This window comes from Nelumbo nucifera, chromosome 1, assembly GCF_055504915.1.
Source record: "Nelumbo nucifera cultivar China Antique chromosome 1, China Antique-T2T, whole genome shotgun sequence".
Taxonomy (NCBI): Eukaryota; Viridiplantae; Streptophyta; class Magnoliopsida; order Proteales; family Nelumbonaceae; genus Nelumbo; species Nelumbo nucifera.
In genome coordinates, this window is record NC_142649.1 from 186,421,006 (window position 1) to 186,439,924 (window position 18,919).

An 18,919-nucleotide genomic window follows, 5' to 3' on the forward strand; every position below is an offset into this window, starting at 1 on the left:
TTAAATCCTAAGAGCTTGTTTAGGACTGTCTATTAATAAGAGAAGCAATCAAAGAGCTTGTTTTGGTTGCCAAGAAATACGAGTAGAGGCTGGGTGTTAGAGCTTGTTAATGACTATAACCAATTTATTCATAAACATATGAATTTACCCTTGCATTGATGATCAATGATAAAAATCAAGGCCGAACTTGTCTCTTCAACCAGAAGCTATCTCCCATCGATTTAATCCTTGCTTTATTTTATTTTCCTTGCTTTTATAACAACCCCTCTATTTTCTTTTCTCTTGGAAATAAATCCACCCAATCCTTGTGAAGACGACCTTGCTCATCACTATCTACAAAAATATTTAATTTGAGCAGGACATTTATCTTTGGTTGGATTCGACACCCACCAGTCTTCATCTTTGAAGATCATCTTCTACTTATTACTTGGATCTATTGTTGATGAAGGAGAATTCTTCAGTGCTTCATGAACATTATTTCTTCCAAGGCCCATGCATCTGCTTGGATGGTAGGTTGGTGATTTCTCCCTAGGCTTGGGAATCCTATAGCTAAGTTTGGGGTTAAGTCCTTTCCTAGCCACTTTAAGGTAAGACATGGGATGATTCGGCTTTGTTGAAGGAAAAGTTGGAGATAGGTTTAGGTCAAAATGAGTTTTTGAATTGTGGGAACATTGGTTCCCATGATTTTTCTCCCAAAGGGGTTTCCTTACAAGGCTACTACAAGTGTTGGGTTGAGGCCAAGTTGGATTTTGGTACCTATTTGGGGTGGTTGGAACTCTTTCTCCCCGACTAGCTTGGTAGTAAATGGATGTGTTGTTGGAGATGGCCTTGGGTCTTCTTGGTGTCTTCTTCGGTGAAAAATTGTGGCACTAAGGTTGGTGCTAGAACAACTTCGACGGAGACTACTTCTCTTCAGAGGAGTTTGGTTGCCTATCTCCCCCACTAAATCTGAGGCACATGGGCTTGGAGGCTTTTCATCATTTGATAGTCTCATGTCAGTGAGCTATTCGGCCACAACCATGGCTGTTGCAAGGTCTTTGAACATTTTGTCATTAAAGTTCTATCTCTACCCATGGTTGTAAACCACCCATGAAATTGAAGAGCAAAATTTTCTTTGATATGTCAGTGATCTCAAGCATTAAGGCTGAAAACTCTTTGACATACTCAAGGAGTGAGTCCTTGTGTCGTAGTCCCATCAACTTCATGCAGGCCAAATATTCAACATTCTCTGGGTAGAATTGTCTCTTTAACTCCCTTTTAAATTCGGCCCAAGTGTTAATGGTACACGTGTTGTTCAATGTCTTTACATCTCCTGCGCCACCACAAAATAGCAATATCAGATAAATACATAGATGCAATATGAATTTTGGTCCTTTCTTCACTAAGGTTTGTCACCGAGAAGTATTGTTCCATCTGCCACAAGAAGTTGTTGAGTTCCCGTGCATTTCTTGAATAGGGAGTTGGTTCCCAGATCTTGATGTGGACAGAAGTGTCATTGAGGTGCTTGTCGAGTTGGTAATCTTCAAGATGTTGCACTCCCCCTTAATCTCATTCTGTTGATCCTCTATGTTGATTGGGGTGCACATGGCCGACTTCATGCTTGCCCATTCTTCTTTGATTGCGTCGAGTTGGGGCTTGGATAGCCAATGATGTGGACAAGGTTCTCTTCCACATAGCCCATTCACTTCTCATTTCATCAAGTTGGGCTTGGATGTTGTCGAGTTTGTCTTGAACATTAGAGTGGGATGAGCTTCCTTCCTGTTGGTGTGTGACGCTGCAAACTTCCTCGAGGGTCTTGTTGAGCACACCATGAACCTCAACTACCACCCCACCTAGGCAGCCTTCTCCTTCCACTTCCACCACCGCACTCTCAATGGCTTCCACATTTTGGTGGAGCTCATCCACCCGATCACGCATTTCACCATAGTGGCTTCACAACGTAGCATGTGCATGTTGATGGCCACATGCTTGTTGGTAGATTTTTCACACTTGCTAACTTTCAATGTTCAGCACTTTGGGGCCCTATCTTTAAGGGTGTCATTCTCCACCTCTAGTGCATTGTCCGTCTCATGGGAGTGGGAGAATCCATGCTCGATCTCTTCCACAATATCCTTGTTGTGCTTCATTGCTTAGCTAGTGTCAAAGGTCACAAGCTATCAATGAGCTCCTACTCTAATACCAACTACAATAGTAGTTGGCTAATGGCTCTGATACCAACTGTCATGGGGCTAGTCGAGGCCCCGAGCGGCACTCAATTGTGTTGAAAAAGCCTTTACGCAATCATAGATTTAATAATATTTGATAATAAGAATATAAAATATAAATAATTGAAATTGTGAAAGTAAATTAAATAACTTAGAGGTATTGAAGCTTTTTATTAGTTATTTATTGTTTGTTCGTTATAAATATATTTTCAATAATTATGTGTTTTTGGTATAAACTTTCAATAATTATTGAAGATTAAACTATTGTTATTTGCAAGAGATAGTGTTCATTAGGCGGTTCAGTTCGGTTGCAAATTGTTTGGCTAGTCAAACTGATCTAATCAGGTTAGGGAGTTGGCCACTCGAAACTGATCGACCATTAATGAAAACCGACCAACTCGAGTTGTATTGACCAACTTTTTAAAAATCATCCTAAAGACCAACTTGCTTTTGCATTTAGGTTGTAGTCACCGGTTCAACCGTTCAGGTCAAGCGGGTTAGATCGTTCCATTTCAACAGTCAATATATTAAACTTTCACTTAACAAAGTCCATGCATTGCACGGGTCCCCATTAGACCAAGAACCAAGGTCAGGTGATAGTTTGAGTTGTTTAACCGATTGGATCAATGACGGATTGAAAACATCAGTATCAGTTTGGTTTGTTAATTCAAAAGATTTAAACTTAAAAATTATAATAATATTATTAAAATAATATATTTAAAATTTTAAATTTACAATATAAAACATTTTAGAGTAAGAAATATGGGAATTTTTTATATAATTGGGTCGATTCGATTTTGGTCAGTTTACAAATGGCCAAACCAAAACTAATCTGACTTGATCGATTAGGAAATTGTTGAATCAAAGCCGACCAGAAATACTAAAAAGTGACTAGCTTGGGTCGAGTTGGATCAGTTTGGTCAATTTCATTGGTTTGATGAACAATACTAGTTGAAATTAATTATTATTATTTTTGTATTGCAAAAAAAAATTATTAAAAATAGTATATAAAATACAAAGAATTATTAATTGTTTAAAAATTAAAATATAAAACAATTGTCTACTCTTATGTATTTCTATTATTTAACTTTCACTTAATAAAATTTGTGCATCGCATGGGTCACCGCTAGTTATATATAATACAAGAATAAAGAGAACCGGTGACAAGTTTTATATCTTCGACATTCTAAGCAATCAAATTACATGGCATTACATGAATGAAGAACCAAAAATGGTCCTTTTTGGGTGAATCCACTTTAAATTTTTATTCTTTTTTAAATAGTGAATTTCCAGTTTACTAGAATTATTTGTTTTTATTGGTTGGTTGTAGGGGTAGTCACAAGCTGAGCTCTTCACGAGCTATTTAAGCTTGGCTCGTGAAAAGCTCAGCTCAACTCGGTTTCAACCGAGCTTCGAGCCAAGCTTGAGCCCAATTTACAAGCTCGATTAATAAACGAGTCGAGCTGAAGCCTAATAGTCGAATATATATATATATATATATATATATATATATATATATATATATATATATATATATATATATAATTCATAATTTTTTAAATATCAAATAAAAAATATTTTTATATATAATTTTTTATTTTTATAAAACATTTTTTCTCAAATCGAACTCGAACTGAGCTTAACAGTTTTTTACTCGAGTCAAGCTCGAGCTCAAGGTTCTAGCTCGAACCAAGCTCGAGCTTGAACTCGAGCTCAAGGTTCTAGCTTGAACCGAGCTCAAGCTTGAACTTGAACCTTTTACTACCTTGGTGAGCCGAGCTCGAGCCTCATACTATTTAGCTTGGCTCGTCTCAAATCCACCCCTAGTTGGTTGTAGAATTATGACTAGATTAGAAAATTTCAGGCCTTTTAAATTGTATTCTCCTTCCATGGAGCGAAAAAAAAAAAGTGTCCCTGCAAATTGTAGATGCCACATCATTTGATGAGTAGAGAAGAACTTTCTAAAATTGGGATCTGCTAATGGGAGGTAAGCCACCCTCCTCGTAGTTTCTCCCTGATTCTTTACTATTTCTTTCTTAACGTTCTTTAAAAATGGCTTGTGCTAAGAAGGTTGAAGAAACAATATGCAGCTTAACAATACATCTGAACTACAGGACTTTATTCTCGCTAAAATCCTTCAAAACTTTTTTTTTTCTTCATTAAATCTAAGGCCATGTTTGGTTCAATTCTCATTCTTGCTCATTTTTACTAGAATAAAATTCTAAAATGAGCAAGAATGAATAGAACGAGAAACTATTGCTACAAATCAAACATTTTTTTCTCAAATAATGAATTCTTTTTGTGGCAAAATAAGAATGAATTTTTAATCCGTTTGGTTACAAATTTCATTCTCATGCCTTTTGTATAAACCAAAATAATAGCATAGATACACATACAATACTTTGGTAGATATATAGTGGAAACATGCAAAACCCACATCAATAAAAAACAAAATAACTATGTGCTCCACATCAATAACACTATGAAAAAAAGAAATAAAAAATAGGATAAATTTCTTAAACTACCCTTATAATTTAGTTAATTGACTAAATGTATCCTTACTATTTGAAGATTGATTAACACTACCCCTACTATTACTATTTCTGACAATTGACTAATACTTCCCCTACCGTTAGCGTCCGTTAACAAAAAGACGAATACTGAACTCAGTGGCTCTGCGATCTCAGCATTTACATCCCTACCATTTTTGCACCTAAAAACCCCTTTGATAACAACGGCAACAAAGAGCACTTTGAGTTGATGGCAGAGAAAGTAAAAGGGATGAAACTGCAACAATGAAAGCCCCTTGATCTGTACGGATTTGATGCCGGATAAAGCAAAGAGAGGCCTTGCGAGAGCTGAACGGTGTGAACCACGAGTGTGGATCTGATGAACGCCAAGCTAATAATGAGAGTAAACTTACCTTATGTAGCTTGATACGGACAATTAATGCCAACATGGGATGATAGAGGAGTAGGGGAGAGATTTCGATCAGTTTCAATTGCAGCAATGACGACCAGGAATATAACAAAGTTTAGTGAGAGGAAGTTAATTTGTTCTGCCTGCTGGAGAATCTACCATTTGCCACCGCTGTGACATCAAGCTCGAGTTCTGGAGTTTGAAGATGATGGTGAACAATGATCCAAAATGCAAAAATAAATGAGGGAAGGGGTGGGAAAATAGATTGGGAAGCTGAGGGAGAGAGGGAAAGAAAGAGAGAGAGAGAAAGAGAGAGAGAGATCGGTATTGAAAGAGAACGAGAAGGCAATGTGTCGTGTTCAGATCCGCGCCGCTACAATTAGTTGCAGCGGCAGCGGCGATGACACCCCTTCAAACGAAAACAGAGGAACGCTGCTGCAATGAGTTATAGTACCTTTCATCGTTGCTTGAACCAGAAGCAGCGACGACAATTTAACCTCCGATTTCTCTTCTTCTCTCACACTTTCTCTTTTTTTTTTTCTTCTCCTTCTTCTCTTGCTGGTGGAACCGGCACAGCCAAAACCAGTTGGCAAGCAGTCATCGGCAAAGGTAAAGAGGTGGAATGAGATAAAGCAAAGACGATGCTACTGCAACTTCCGACTGAAACCGATTTCATGCCCTTGCTGTATAACTAACCTATAACTTCCGCTCCGCTGCAACTTCCTCCGCCACCATGTACTTGATCGGGAATTGTTGTTCAACTTGCAACTTCCGGTTTCATGTAGTTGGTAGTTTGAGTTGTGGATTTGAGAAAGAGAAAAGATCGGAGACTCTTTGTTCTCCAATGCTCGGAGTTGTACTGCAGCGGCTCAAATCTCTGTTCTCTGAAAGAAGAAAAAGAAGTGGAAGGAGAGGAGAGAAAGAGAGGAAGAGAGAGAAGAGAGGACTTGCAGTCGCCGCCCTTGTTCTCGTTGCAAGATTAAAGAGATGAACCGTGCGGACTTGTACTACAGCCTGTTTTTGGTCTCCGTGTCGGACTGAAAACCGCACTTCTCATTCTCATGCGCATGCTCGTCGACTCGGTCATCTGTCTCCGTAAAGAAAGAAGGGGAGAGAGACCAGAGAAGAGGCAGAGGGGGAGGTCCAGAGAGGAGGGGCCTTAGAGGACGAGGGTAATATTGGGTTTTGAAAGAATTTTATATGTCACGTGGAGTCACATGTGCACAAATTGTAACAATAAACGCTAACGACAGGGGCAGAGTTAGTCAATTGTCAAAAACAGTAAAGGTAATGTTTAGTCAATTTTCAAATAGCAAGGGTATACTTAGTCAATTAATTAAACTACTAAGGTAGTTTAAGAAATTTACAAAATACCAAATTTTTTTGCATTTGATTGCATAGAGAAAAATATAAAAGAAAAAATGTTAAATAATTGATTGGTTATCTGCAAGACTGCAACGACAATGAGGCACGTGTTTTGATTGCCATAGTCCTAGCACTTGCCTAGGTGAGAGAAACTGGTTTTCTCAGACCTCCCCTTGGGCATGGTGTGCTGCCAATCTTGTGCCATACCATGCCTCTGTGGTACACATCTTTGACAACCATGAGCTAGACGTTTAGACCAAAACAAAATAGTAATCATGTATCAAAAAAGCAGGGTAGGATCCAGTTATAATTTTTCTTACAAAGAGACTGAACCCAACACAAGCATTCTACATTTAAGAACCAAAACTAATATTTTCAGCTCAGACTATTAGAACCAGCAGATACAGAAAACATTAAAACATTGTTTTCTTTTTCTTTTTTCTTTTTTTTTTGACCTAATGGAACAGAAGACTTGTACATGTTTTCCCTTCCAAAATAAAGACGAAAGTTAGAAAATAAAATTTGGTGTACAACTTAAAAAATAGAACAGAAGGATTTATAATGTTGTCGATTCTGCATTTTCTTTTTCCCCGTCTTTGGTAGGCTATGATGGTGTACAACTTGTTTGTGAATCTTTCAAGATATCATAGACTGGTTTCTATGTTTCCATTAGGAAAAAAGAAACAATATTTCTGATCTTGAAAATGCCAAGCATAATAAAATTATTTCGTCTTCTGGAATTTAATATATAGTTCTAATAAGCCCCTAAATAGTAATTGGCACTTAAAAAATCGAATTAAAAGGAAAGAAAGAAAGTACAAAGATTAGAACAAAAATAAGTGTATCCTGCTGCTGACTCAGGTAGTCTGTTTTTAACAGTTCAAATGTCAAACAAGGATAATTGTAGGTGTGCACTGAGAGAAGATGAGGACAGGTGGAAGAGGATGAATTAAGTCTTTTAGGGGACACTGACAAGACTAACTTGTATGTCTTGGGTATTTTGTAGATGGTAAAGACTAACTTGTTTTTCTTTGTTTACTTTTTCTTTTTCATTAGCATAGGAGGTAGTAATGTTGTAAGAGTCTGGAGAATCAAACAGGCAGAAGCTCATAAACGTATAGACCAGACTTCTTATTTCCATACCTCCCTTACTGCGTGTGGGTCAGAGTGGTTTCTCCACAGCACTAAGAAAATTGTCTCTTCAAGACACTGAATGGCTCATTTATAACATACAGTCTTCTTTGTTTTGCACATCTTTCACCAAGCAGCATTGCCAGATGCAGGATTACTCATAATATCTGCAATAGAAAGCAACACCATAACCGGAGAAAGAAGATCATTCTCTAATATAGCATTGAGTGGCAGTGGCAGTGGCAATAGGTGGATCAAACATGTCCAGTGGAGATGATAGCAAGGTCTTTCATCAATTTTAGATAGAAAAGTGTCATTAGCACAATTCTTTTCCCTGTACCACTTAGAAGGAACCTGGGCTGATTTCTTAAGGGGTATGAAGGGAGAAAAGAAACTTGTATCCTCAGCATTGCTAGAACAGAGAAAAGTTGATACATATAAAACAGATTAAAAAAGAGTGAGTTTTTAAGCTCAAGTAAGAGAGAGAATTGAGAATGAGGGTTTCCTTTCCTTATCTTGGAAAGGAACACCAAGCCTTACCACTCAAACATATTAACATTCTTCCTCTTTTTGAGAAGAAAGGATGCACAACCCATCAGAAGAACTTTACAGTATTGGAAAACCATGAATTTGGAATTCTTGACGTCATGCATACATATCAAATATCATCCAATACGTATATAGGAGATAGAAAACTATAGACAATATGTATCGACTTATTTCAAGCATTAAAAGTAGGTCAAAGGAGATATTAGCAGGGGGCTCTCAGTACATAAGATGGGGCCTTCAGGTTTATCAATAGGCTCCCTGAGGATGTAATTTGCTTAGTTCTGAAACTTTAAACTTGTCTTTGTAGGCTGCTTTATATGGAGAACTAAAAATGCAACTAAACCGTTTTGAATGTAATCCAGGTTTAGTGGTCCTACAAAGGGGGTCTTGGATTATAAAAACAATCTCAAAAGTGTTACTAAGCATGCACTCTTACCTAAAAATCAATGTTTCTTGGATGCAACAAACTTGCCTGTTCGCCATCATCAATCAGTTGATCAAGGACATTAACAATTAAATCCGCCAACAACTAAGAACAGAATTTAGCAAATGCCCTTTGTGACAATGCAAAAGACAAGCATGCCCTCAAGAACTCTATGCCCAAGCTGTTGCCTATGCTCATGCATGCTCTTCACATAAGCAGCTCCTAAAGCACCAAAAATACAAGAGGAAATGCGTGTCCTAACTCTCATTAAGAAATAACATATCAATGCACGAAACTTCTTATTCCTAAAAATTGTTCAACTGTTACCAAAAAGAGAATAAAAAGCAGAAAGATCATGTGTTTGGAAAACAGGTCACCACTTCTAATTCCTGCTTGGAGAGTTCTTGAGAATGGTTGTTAACATAATAGTTTTTGATACCAATGGCCATAGGTCACATTTTTTTCTGCCCAACTACTGCTCTGCTGTTAATGGTTTGACTCTTGTAAACAAATTCTAATGAATAGATAGATAGACGATAGATATATATACAACAAAAAGAAAGAAAAACAGTTTTACACACAAATCACTTGTCTTAGAAGCTTAACTCCCTAAAACAACACCACCCCTCAAGTGCACTAAGCATTAAAACTGAGTGTAGCACGAATAACCCAATCTCATTATTATATTCTATGAGCTAATTTGAATTCAATCCAACTGGCCACAAAGCATTATATGAATAAAATTCAGAAACACCACCTCAAGCTCATGAAATACCTTAGAAATCAAAAAGAAAATTTAACCAGTGTATGTTGGTAAGTAACAAGAGTAAAAATTAGAGTAAACTAACAAAATCAATAGACAAAAATAAACATCTTTCTTTCATTCAGGAACTTTCTGAAAAATTAATTGAAACCTATATAATCTCGGATAACCAGTGTATTCACCTTTTCTTTCCATTAATCATCAAATCCAGAGAAAAAGAACAGGTGAATACAATACCATTCCAACAGGATGATGAAGACTACATAGAACAGATCATCAACCTTTATCAAAGAAACAATGGAAGAGTCTAGGAGAGAGAAGTGAGAGAAGACATAGAAGATAAGAGAGAAATCTTACCAAATAGAGATGTTCATCAAGGTAGAAGATCATTGGCAGCAGCAAGGTTTGAATATCTTTGATGAAGAGAGAATCCGTTGTCAAAAAATAAATCGAAAGAATGAGGCTCGAAAATTTTGCTCAGTTGAGGGACAATAATTTTTCATGCTGCAGGCTAGTGTTATTTTTAGCCAGTGGCCCATTTTTAATTCTAAAATGAATTGGAGACCCATGGCAAGAATTTTATGACCAACCACTCTCATATTATTCATTCTTTCTCATTGAGCAAGAATCAAAATAATGAGGCCAGTGGCAATAAAGCAAACATGGCCTAAATATGATGGGTTGGTAGTATCAAATGAGGCAAGGTAGAATAAACAGTTGATGATCAATACTGTCCCCAAAAACCTCAAATAAAAGAAATTATTGTTAAATTAGATATTCTTTTTCTTTAGTTATACTTGCCATGATAAGACCAACGAGAGAAGCTTAAGTACCATTAAGAGAAGTGGAGGTGTAAACAACAAGTAATAAGGGCTTTGGAATTGCAGGGTGCCTTAAATGAGATACAAAAGGTAATAAAATGAATGAACTCAAGGCACAGTAGCAAATATTATGTGCATCCATGAGGTCAAGGCCTAAACCATTCATGTAGGCAAGGATATGCCTTAGTTGATACATAGGCGAATTTCTACTGGCATCATAACACCTGGATATATGCCAATTGAGTACATTTATCTATCCAAAGACTTGCTTGATGATTATGGGTTCCTCTTAACTCTAAGAAGGGAGGCGAACAATGTCCACAAAAATTAAGAATATTCATGATATACATGTTATACACTTGAAAAACTGAGGAGATTCACCTATACATGCTATTTGCAGAATCTTATTGAATGTCAGTTAATTCCTTTTAGAATTCTTAAGATTCCGTACTGTCATTATAAGTTGTTGCCTCTCACCTTCTACCTCTGCAAATTTGAGACTTATTGCTGAGTATCTTTCTTCCATTTCTTTCAGCTCAACTTCCATTATTTTATTCCTCTCTTTCAGTAATGCCATTTCACTTAACATTTCTGCAATGTTTTCTTGATCCCTGGTGTTGAGGGTGGAGACGTTCAGTTCTTTCTCTGACCAAAATTCCTTGTTGCTGCATATACAGGAGAAAATAGCACTAAATTGTCAAAAGAATAGAATAAGAGCATAATTCACAGCATGTCTTCAAGTAGAGACCTGGGGTCAAATCCCACTACCACCAGGGTTAGGGGGTTAAGGGGAGGGGGATGAGCTAACCTCCATTGTGTAGCCCCATGATATAATATATATATATATATTAGTCTTATGAGGTAGAACAAAACTGAAATTACCAAAGTTGTAATGGACAAACTTCTACCTTTTGGTAGGTGCTCTCTCCATGTCACTTTGATCAGAAATATATGATCTAATGATCTTTTCAGAATCTAGAAAGTTTTTTCCCTTATTTCTTCCTCCAGAGCTACTATCATTTCCGTCTATGTCCTCTGCACCTTTAGGTTCCTGTTTCTCAAATATGAACCATCACCAGAATTAGTAGTTAGTACATGGTTGGAAGGTAATAAAAGTAAATTGTTGGACTTAGGCAAGAACTATCCATTTAGGTTTGCATCTTGATATTAAAATTTGGATACTATGGCTTGAAAATAGTTAAACAATGGCTGAAATTTTTGAAAAATGTTTTTGTATTAGAGGATTTTCTCCATTTCTTCATGTATCCCACCTAGGTATGATAATGGAAATGCTTTTCCTTTTTCTCTTTTTCAATGGTAAAATGGATTGACCTTTCCATTAATCTTAATATAAACAAATCAGGAGATACGAATCTAAAAAATGTTCTAAGTTTGGACTTTGGAATTCCTTCTGCTATTTGAAAACGGCATATTTTGTTCAAAATGGCAAAAAGATTGAATTCAGGAACTTTTGCATTGAACATGGTAATTAAATATCCTATAACCTGTTATCAAACGCATTAATGCAGTGTAGGTATAAAAGTTACTAACCCTTTGGAGTTGATCTTCACAAAAGCTAGTACTTTTCTGACTCAGATCTTCCAACCTGTTTTCTAGTTCATAAATACTGTTTTGCAAATCCTTTTCCCTGTCTATGAATGAATTGGTTGAGCTTTCTAGTGCAGTTTCTTTTATCCTCATTCTTCCCTGTAAGACATGGTGATACTGTCAGTACTGGGAATTATCTAGCACTTCATTTTCCCAGTGAAATCTGTGAAAACAAAAATCTACAAACACAAAGGAGATGGAACTCAGATTGTGTGGAAGCACCAAAAAGTGCTTCTGGGATATAACAAGATAATAAAAAGGTTTTACTTTTCTTTTTCTTTTTCAATCTGTGATATAAATTGCAAACAGTTGTCATATACCATTGGATAATCCCAGTCTTGTGATCTTCATCTTGCTTTATGCATAAATGATGGTATACAATTTCTGATAAAATATATATCTTTGACAAAATATATTTTATATTTCTGATAAAATATCAAAGGCTGCACATTTACCTTGAGCAATTTACTTTTCTCACGCGAAATAGCAACGTCCTTTGGGCCATTAGAAATTTGGCTAGATTTGTTGTTTCTAAAAGTTGTTTTTGTTCCATCTGAAACTTTGACCCGTGTAGTGCCATCTTTGAGTTTCTTCTCCATAATTATAATGATATCTTCCTTCTTTTTTAGGTCAACCTTAAGATTATATACCTGTTTCCTCAGGTTCTCCTTCTCTAACTCACCCTCAAATAATGATTGTTTCAGGTCGTTATACTCAGCTCGAAGTGTCTCCACCTCCGATTGTAGAATTCCAACCAGTGCCTCCTTTTCATCCTTTCGATGCTTCTCACTATTAAGTTTCTCTACTAACCTATCTGTTTCTTCCATCAATGAAGCACCTCTTTTCTCCAATTCATCCCTTTCCAAATTTCCTTTTTCTACCAACTTTTTCATTTTGTTTATTGATGACTTCAGTTGTTCCATCTCATCTATTAATTGTTCATTCTCTTCTGCCTGTTTGGAGAGGTCATTTTTCTCTCTTATAAGTATTTCTACCTCAGCTCTGAGCATCAGTATCTCTTTTCTAGAGGCCTCAAACTTTTCTTCCTTGTGGTACTTTTGATTTTCAAGTTCTGTGGTTTTGTCTTCAAGTTCCAACATCATATGCTTTGCTTCTTTTGACTTCAGATCTAATTGGTTTGAAAGATCCAACAGTTTTGCTTCATATTGATCTCTAACCAGTACTATCTCTTCATTGACTTTCTCAAGCATTTCTTCCAAATGGCTTTTCTGCATACGCAGTTCACTAACTTCTGTCAGTGCTTTCATTGCCATCTTCTCATTTGTATCAAATGTAGATGCCATTTGCATGGAAAGCTTTTTAAATTCTTCCTGAAGCCACTCCGCTGTTTTAACATTATTCCATCTTGTCTGCCTCAAGGCCTCCTCTGCTTGGATGGCCCTCTGTTCCTGCTCAACTTTTGCATGTGTCAAGACTTCCAGATCAGCTTCAAATTCTTCTGCCTGTTTATCAAGCTCCTTCTTCAAGTGCTTGACCTGGGTTTCAAGTTCTTGTATAGTAGCCTGTGAGGTTGAAAATTCTTGTGCCTGCTTCTTGAGTTCTTTCTCCAACCTCTCAACCTGGCTTTCCAGTTCATTTATAGCAGCGGAAGATGTCAAGTACTCATACTGCGCATTCAGTTGTTCTTGTAGTTGATTTTGCTCAAGCTTTGAAGAGATATCATGGTTTTCTTGTTTCAATATCTCATAGTCCAGGGCAAGCTGCTCCATTTGCATCTCTAGCTCCTCTCTTTCTCTCCTGTATATCTCTATTTCACTGTACAGGTCTATGATCTTTAGCTCAAGCAAGTGAGTTTCCTTGCCATCATCCTGCTCCTTAACTATTAGTTCCAGTGCTTGTTTTTCATCATCATCCATCTCATGCTTAATGAATGTTTCCTGCATCTTTTCAGCATTCTCATCGATTGCTGACTTATAGGAAAGAAGGGATATTGCTCTATTTTTCTCCTCCACCATTTCCTCCAAGTTCCTTACAGAAAGAATCAACTCTGAATTGGATTCTTGTGTCTTCCGTAGTTGTAAGCGAAGATTGGCATTCAGTTCCTTTTCACAATTCAGCTCTTGTCTGATTTCTTCTAGCAGAGCCCTCGCATCCTCACTCTCAAACTGTAGATTGCTTGAACCTTTTGCTTCTTCAACATGTTTTTGCAAGGCCTTTAGTTGTAGACACTCTCTCTTAACTGTATCTCTCTCCTCCTTCAGGCTAAGAACTTCTTTTAAGAGTTCCTGTCCCTTTCTGTTCTCCTTCACAATCTGCTTTCTGAGAGTCTGTAGTTCCAGCTCTGAAACTTCTGCCTGCCGGGCCAAAGCAGAAAGATCACTTTTGAGCTTTTCAATGGAGACATCTGAAGCCTGTGAAGGTCTTTCTTTCACAAGGGTATCCTCGGAACTACATATGAAGTTCTCAATACTTCCATCTGGAGCTGAATCCCCTGACCAATCTGTGATCGATCTCCTGTGCACATGATTGTTTGTTGTAGTCATATTAGCCATTGGCTTCTGAGGCAAGGAGCTGTGGTTAAAAGATGAAAGGAAGCTGGTAGGGTCCTGATAAGAATTGCTATTGTTATTCAATCCAAGTTCCTGTGGTTTATTCCATCCTGAACTGCTCTCTGAACCTGGCCCTGCTGTAACATCAGAGTGGATGGATGCTCTGACGTTTCTGTTAACTTCAGCATTCTGAGATGTGGTTTTATGCCAAGGCTCTTTCTGTGAACAATTAAGAACAAATAAAGAGAATGTATTAACATTTAACAACACCTTCTTTCATGACGTTTTTTTTTTCATGAAACCCAAATACAGAATATATCTATTATGTCCTTCAACATGATAAGCCATTCTAGAATTGTTATAGGAGAAAACATCCAAGATTTATATTCTCTGGAAATATGAGATGAAACCTTACTTCTGTACCATCATGGTCATCACTTTTGTCTCCATCTGAACTGATCATCCCGCTCCCCAAGTTCCTCTCTTGGTATTTAATCCTTGGATCTCCATTTTCTTCAACCTCTCTGCAAATGCTCCAAATGAAAAGAAGTAAAATTCTATTTGGAGCATAAGAAAATGTAAAACGTAAAAATACATAAAGGAGGAAAGATTTCATTTTCACCTCTGATCCACATTCCCATGTATTCTCTGAATTGTAACCTGTATCAATAATCACACCACAATCGTTATGGCCTCTGTGGCTAGTTATGATTGAATCATTGAATTTGATACCTGAACCGAAATTGCAATTTCATTGGTTTTGTAGATTAATATGCCTATTTGTTTTTACGAGCTATAATTTACAAGAATGATAAGTTCAGGGAATAAAAATACTAACATGCAGTACTGCGTCAGAATTTGAATTTTTAAGGGGCAGAGAGATGGAGGAAGGTTTAAAAGCCTCTGCATAATCTGCAAAATCAATAGACACTTCTCCTAGAAGGCCAGATTTTGATGATCCCTGTGAGATAACCCATAAACTTAGAATGCACCAACAGAAACGTGGAAAGAATAAAAAGAAAGGACTCAAGCAAAGAACTGAGAGAGATCGGAACCGTAGCATACGGTGGAAACAAGGAAGTGGTAAACTTTCTTGTTAATTTTCCCCGTCTTTGGCTCCCGTACAAATTTTATTGTCTCATAAATTGGATTATCCCAGCGACAGGTTCCATCCCGAACTGCAAGTTTGTCCAACCTCACCGTCGGTTTTCCGGCATCAACTGGAAGGAGGGAGACCATCAGAGTCTCCCATCCTAACTGAGGCACCTGTAAAGAATGAACAGAAATCAAACAAAACGAGATCATGTGCTCAATTCGCTCGAATTTTTCAATCGCATTAATGATATTATAGACTTGTGCTTTCATATTCTCTAGAGTCCACATATCTTAATAAATAAATTGAAAAGAACTGAGGAAAAAACGAAAATGAAAACTCCCCATTTATGATTAGACCACCCACAATGAGAATTCACTTGTAATATATGAAAATCATAATACCTGGGTTGCCTGGAACTGCAATTTGAATACAGCTTTGGTCTTGTTCTTTTCACTCCTCCATCTCGCTGGCTTGAACATTTTTCGCCCACTGTTTCAGCTGCACATTTCCATACCAGATGGAAGCCTGCAGTCTCACAACCAGAAGTCTAAGCTCAGGTCTCGCCTGATAATTGTTTCCAACTAACAATGCCGGCAAGTATGAAGCAGAAGAGAACAAATCGAAAAAGGAGCAGGAAACTTCTGCGTTCGACCTTGCACCTCATTTGGGGATAAAGAGACGTATTACTGTAGAGAATTTGGACATTAGCAAGAATGGGGCAATTGATCAGTGAGAGGGCAGACGGATATAGACACAAGTGAGAAGAGAAAACGGAGTTACGACATCGAATTATCCCAAAATAAGCGATCAATCATAGGAACAGGTGAATCCGAGAGTAGGAAGGAGAACAGTCACTTGTATATCCGAGAAGTTGTTCGTCTTCTGTTATTTTCCTTGTTAACAGTAATCTGTTAACAAATCGAAAATGGAGCCATGGAGGGGTTGGATTAAAAAATAAAGGAGAACCTTCTCTTCTCTTGATATCTTTCTTCCGCGTATAAAAATAGTTTACAGAATTTTTTTTTTTAACCAGAAGGCAATTCATTCATCCATAGCATCACTACAAGCCATAGTCCTTTTGAATAATATTAGGAAGTTTACAGAATTTAAAATCATATTAAGAAATTTTTTCATATGTCATATTAATGTCTGCTGGTTGCTTGCGGCAGGGGAACACCGTCAGAATGACGCAAATGACCCTCTATCTCTTTTCATTTTCTTTCATATTCTTTGCTTTGGACTTCGGACAAAATTCAAATGTTAAAAAAAAAAAAAGCATCGTGGAGCACCGGAACTGGAAGTAACGGATCCGCTGTTCCAAAATGACTAAAATGCCCATCATCAATCTCCTCTTACGTACTTATAAAACTGAAAAAAAAAAAAAAAGAACCGGACCAATCCACTGTTCCCATTCATTCCTGGGGCTTAACGTTTTCGTCGTTATTTATTATTATTATTATTACAGCTGTCAGTCATGGACAAGGATTTGCTTGTCGCCAATTACCACGTGGTGGACTTCATCATTATTTTGGAAAGTGATTTTCTTTTCTAATTTAACTTTTAGGCCCTGTTTGGTTTGATAAAAATAAGAGACAGAAAATTGTAAGTTTTCCCTCACTCAACGTAGGCAAATTTTTACAAATCTTGTATAGATTTCAAGGTTCAAAGTACCAGAAACGCCAAGTGTATTGAAAAGGCAATTTTAAGAAATGTATCGGGATACATCTTCAATATGCATGTGTATCGGAGAAAAACTAAGATATGCATAGATACACTCAAAAATATTATAAATACTTTAATAAATCATAAAAATACATTAATAATACTAAATATAAGACCTCAATGAGGTGTATATACATTAAATTAATATATTTTAATGGTTTTATGAAGAAATATATTGTAGATAATTATAATTTCATTAAAAATCCTATGCTTAACTATAATTTATAAATTATAATTCTTAAGTTTTAATGTTTTATGGGATGGGAAAAATTCAATTCTCCTATCCAACCATAAAACATGCATTGGCACAACTTCTAAGTGAAAATATAATCAATAATTATTTATTATTTATTTTCAAAAATTATAAAAAATAAATAAACATTATATAATATATTCAAGAAATAGTTATTAAAGAAGAAATTTCAATTGCTTTGTGGATATGGTAGATCATCCATATAATTATAATATATTCAATCATTGTGATCAAATGATAAAATATAATTATTTATTTATTTATTTTTTTAATTCTAAAAATATAAAAATAATAAAAATAATTATTAAATAAGAAATTTTAATTGATCTATGGATATGAAAGATCATCCATAGAATTATAATATATTCAATTGTTGTGATCAAATGATAAAATATAATTAATTATTATTTATTTTTTAACTCTAAAAATATAAAAAACATAAAAAATACTAAAAAAGAAATTTCAATTGCTATATGGATATGATAGATAAATCCATAGATATAAAACATATTTAGTCTTTATAGACAGAGAAAAATTATATTTTCAAATTTTTTATTAATTTATATTTTCCCCAAATATCTTCATGGATTTTCCATAAATTTATTAATAACACAAAAAAAATTATGATTTTGAATGTAAGAAATGTAGACCAACATAAATTTCAACATTTGAGAAAAAAATCACAATATATTATAAAAAATTGAACACATTTACCTATTTTTGCCATATTTTTTCAAAATTTGAAAAAAATTCAAAAAAATTAATGGTTCACACTTATTTCTAATAATTTTTTGCAATTCTAGCACTCTAGGAATGAAGTTTGGAGTTTTAGAGTCATTTGGGGGTGAAAAAAGGCTTATTTCAAGGAAAACAAGTTTGCTTTTCCCCTTTAATTTTTTTTTTTAGTTTTTGGCTATATCTTTTTCGTCGATATGCTATTGATACACCCCCCATATGCCCCCGATATGGTCCGATACGCATGAAAAAAGATGAGACATCCGATTTCCATGCATATCCCATATTTGTTTTTCAAAGATACGATACGATACGCCCCGTATTGGGCGTATCGTATCAAAATTTTAAACCTTGATAGGTTCTCTTATCTTTCCCTTCATTTCCCTATCCTTTCCTTCAAACCAAACATAGAGTTAGGGTTCTCAAACATTATGCCATGTTTGGGAGTGCTTAAAAATAAGTGCTTATTTGGGCCATTAAGCACTTATTAGTATTTGGGAAATAAACCTGAAAATTGAAATAAGTGCTTATTTTAAAAATAAAGTCTTATTTTTTAAGCCCAAATCTCCAACTTTTTTAAGTGTTTATACAATAAGCACTTATTCAATTTTTTTCTTCCAAAATTATCCCTAGTTGAATTTTAAAATACCACTTATAAAATTATCCCTTGTTGAATTTTATAAAAGTACTTAGTACTTCTATAAAAGTACTTTTATGAAAGCACTTTAACCAAAGTACTTTTTTAAAAGTGATTTCATAAAAGTTCTTTCATAAAAATACTTTTGCAAAAGTACTTTCGTAAAAAGTATTTTCGTAAAA

The 18,919-nt window shown here is 35.8% G+C and overlaps 1 protein-coding gene across 2 annotated transcripts; it reads right to left on the bottom strand.

Moving 5' to 3' along the window:
* Window positions 1–10,299: 10,299 nt before the first annotated feature.
* LOC104596109 (uncharacterized) lies at window positions 10,300–16,508 on the bottom strand. Of its 2 annotated transcripts, XM_010257138.3 has the most exons (9): window positions 15,792–16,508; window positions 15,360–15,560; window positions 15,133–15,255; window positions 14,917–14,954; window positions 14,710–14,818; window positions 12,240–14,513; window positions 11,728–11,883; window positions 11,085–11,227; window positions 10,300–10,841 (listed from the first exon to the last, which is right to left on the bottom strand). In XM_010257138.3, exons 1-9 carry the CDS (start codon window positions 15,867–15,869, stop codon window positions 10,595–10,597), a joined length of 3,369 nt encoding a protein of 1,122 aa, XP_010255440.1. In that variant the 5' UTR covers window positions 15,870–16,508; the 3' UTR covers window positions 10,300–10,594. The 2 variants fall into 2 exon arrangements, with proteins under 2 accessions (XP_010255440.1, XP_088751744.1); XM_088895618.1 differs by lacking the exon at window positions 15,792–16,508 and having other exon boundaries at window positions 15,350–15,487.
* Between the last annotated feature and the right edge of the window lie 2,411 nt (window positions 16,509–18,919).

Bases quoted from the DNA above. Each gene is read 5' to 3' on its own strand.
- LOC104596109 (XM_010257138.3), bottom strand. From the start codon at position 15,869: ATGTTCAAGCCAGCGAGATGGAGGAGTGAAAAGAACAAGACCAAAGCT. The intron at 14,819-14,916 runs GTGAAAATGAAA...GAGCATTTGCAG, and splicing joins CATGGGAATGTGGATCAGAG to AGAGGTTGAAGAAAATGGAG. The intron at 10,842-11,084 runs GTAGAAGTTTGT...CTGTATATGCAG, and splicing joins GAGAGAGCACCTACCAAAAG to CAACAAGGAATTTTGGTCAG.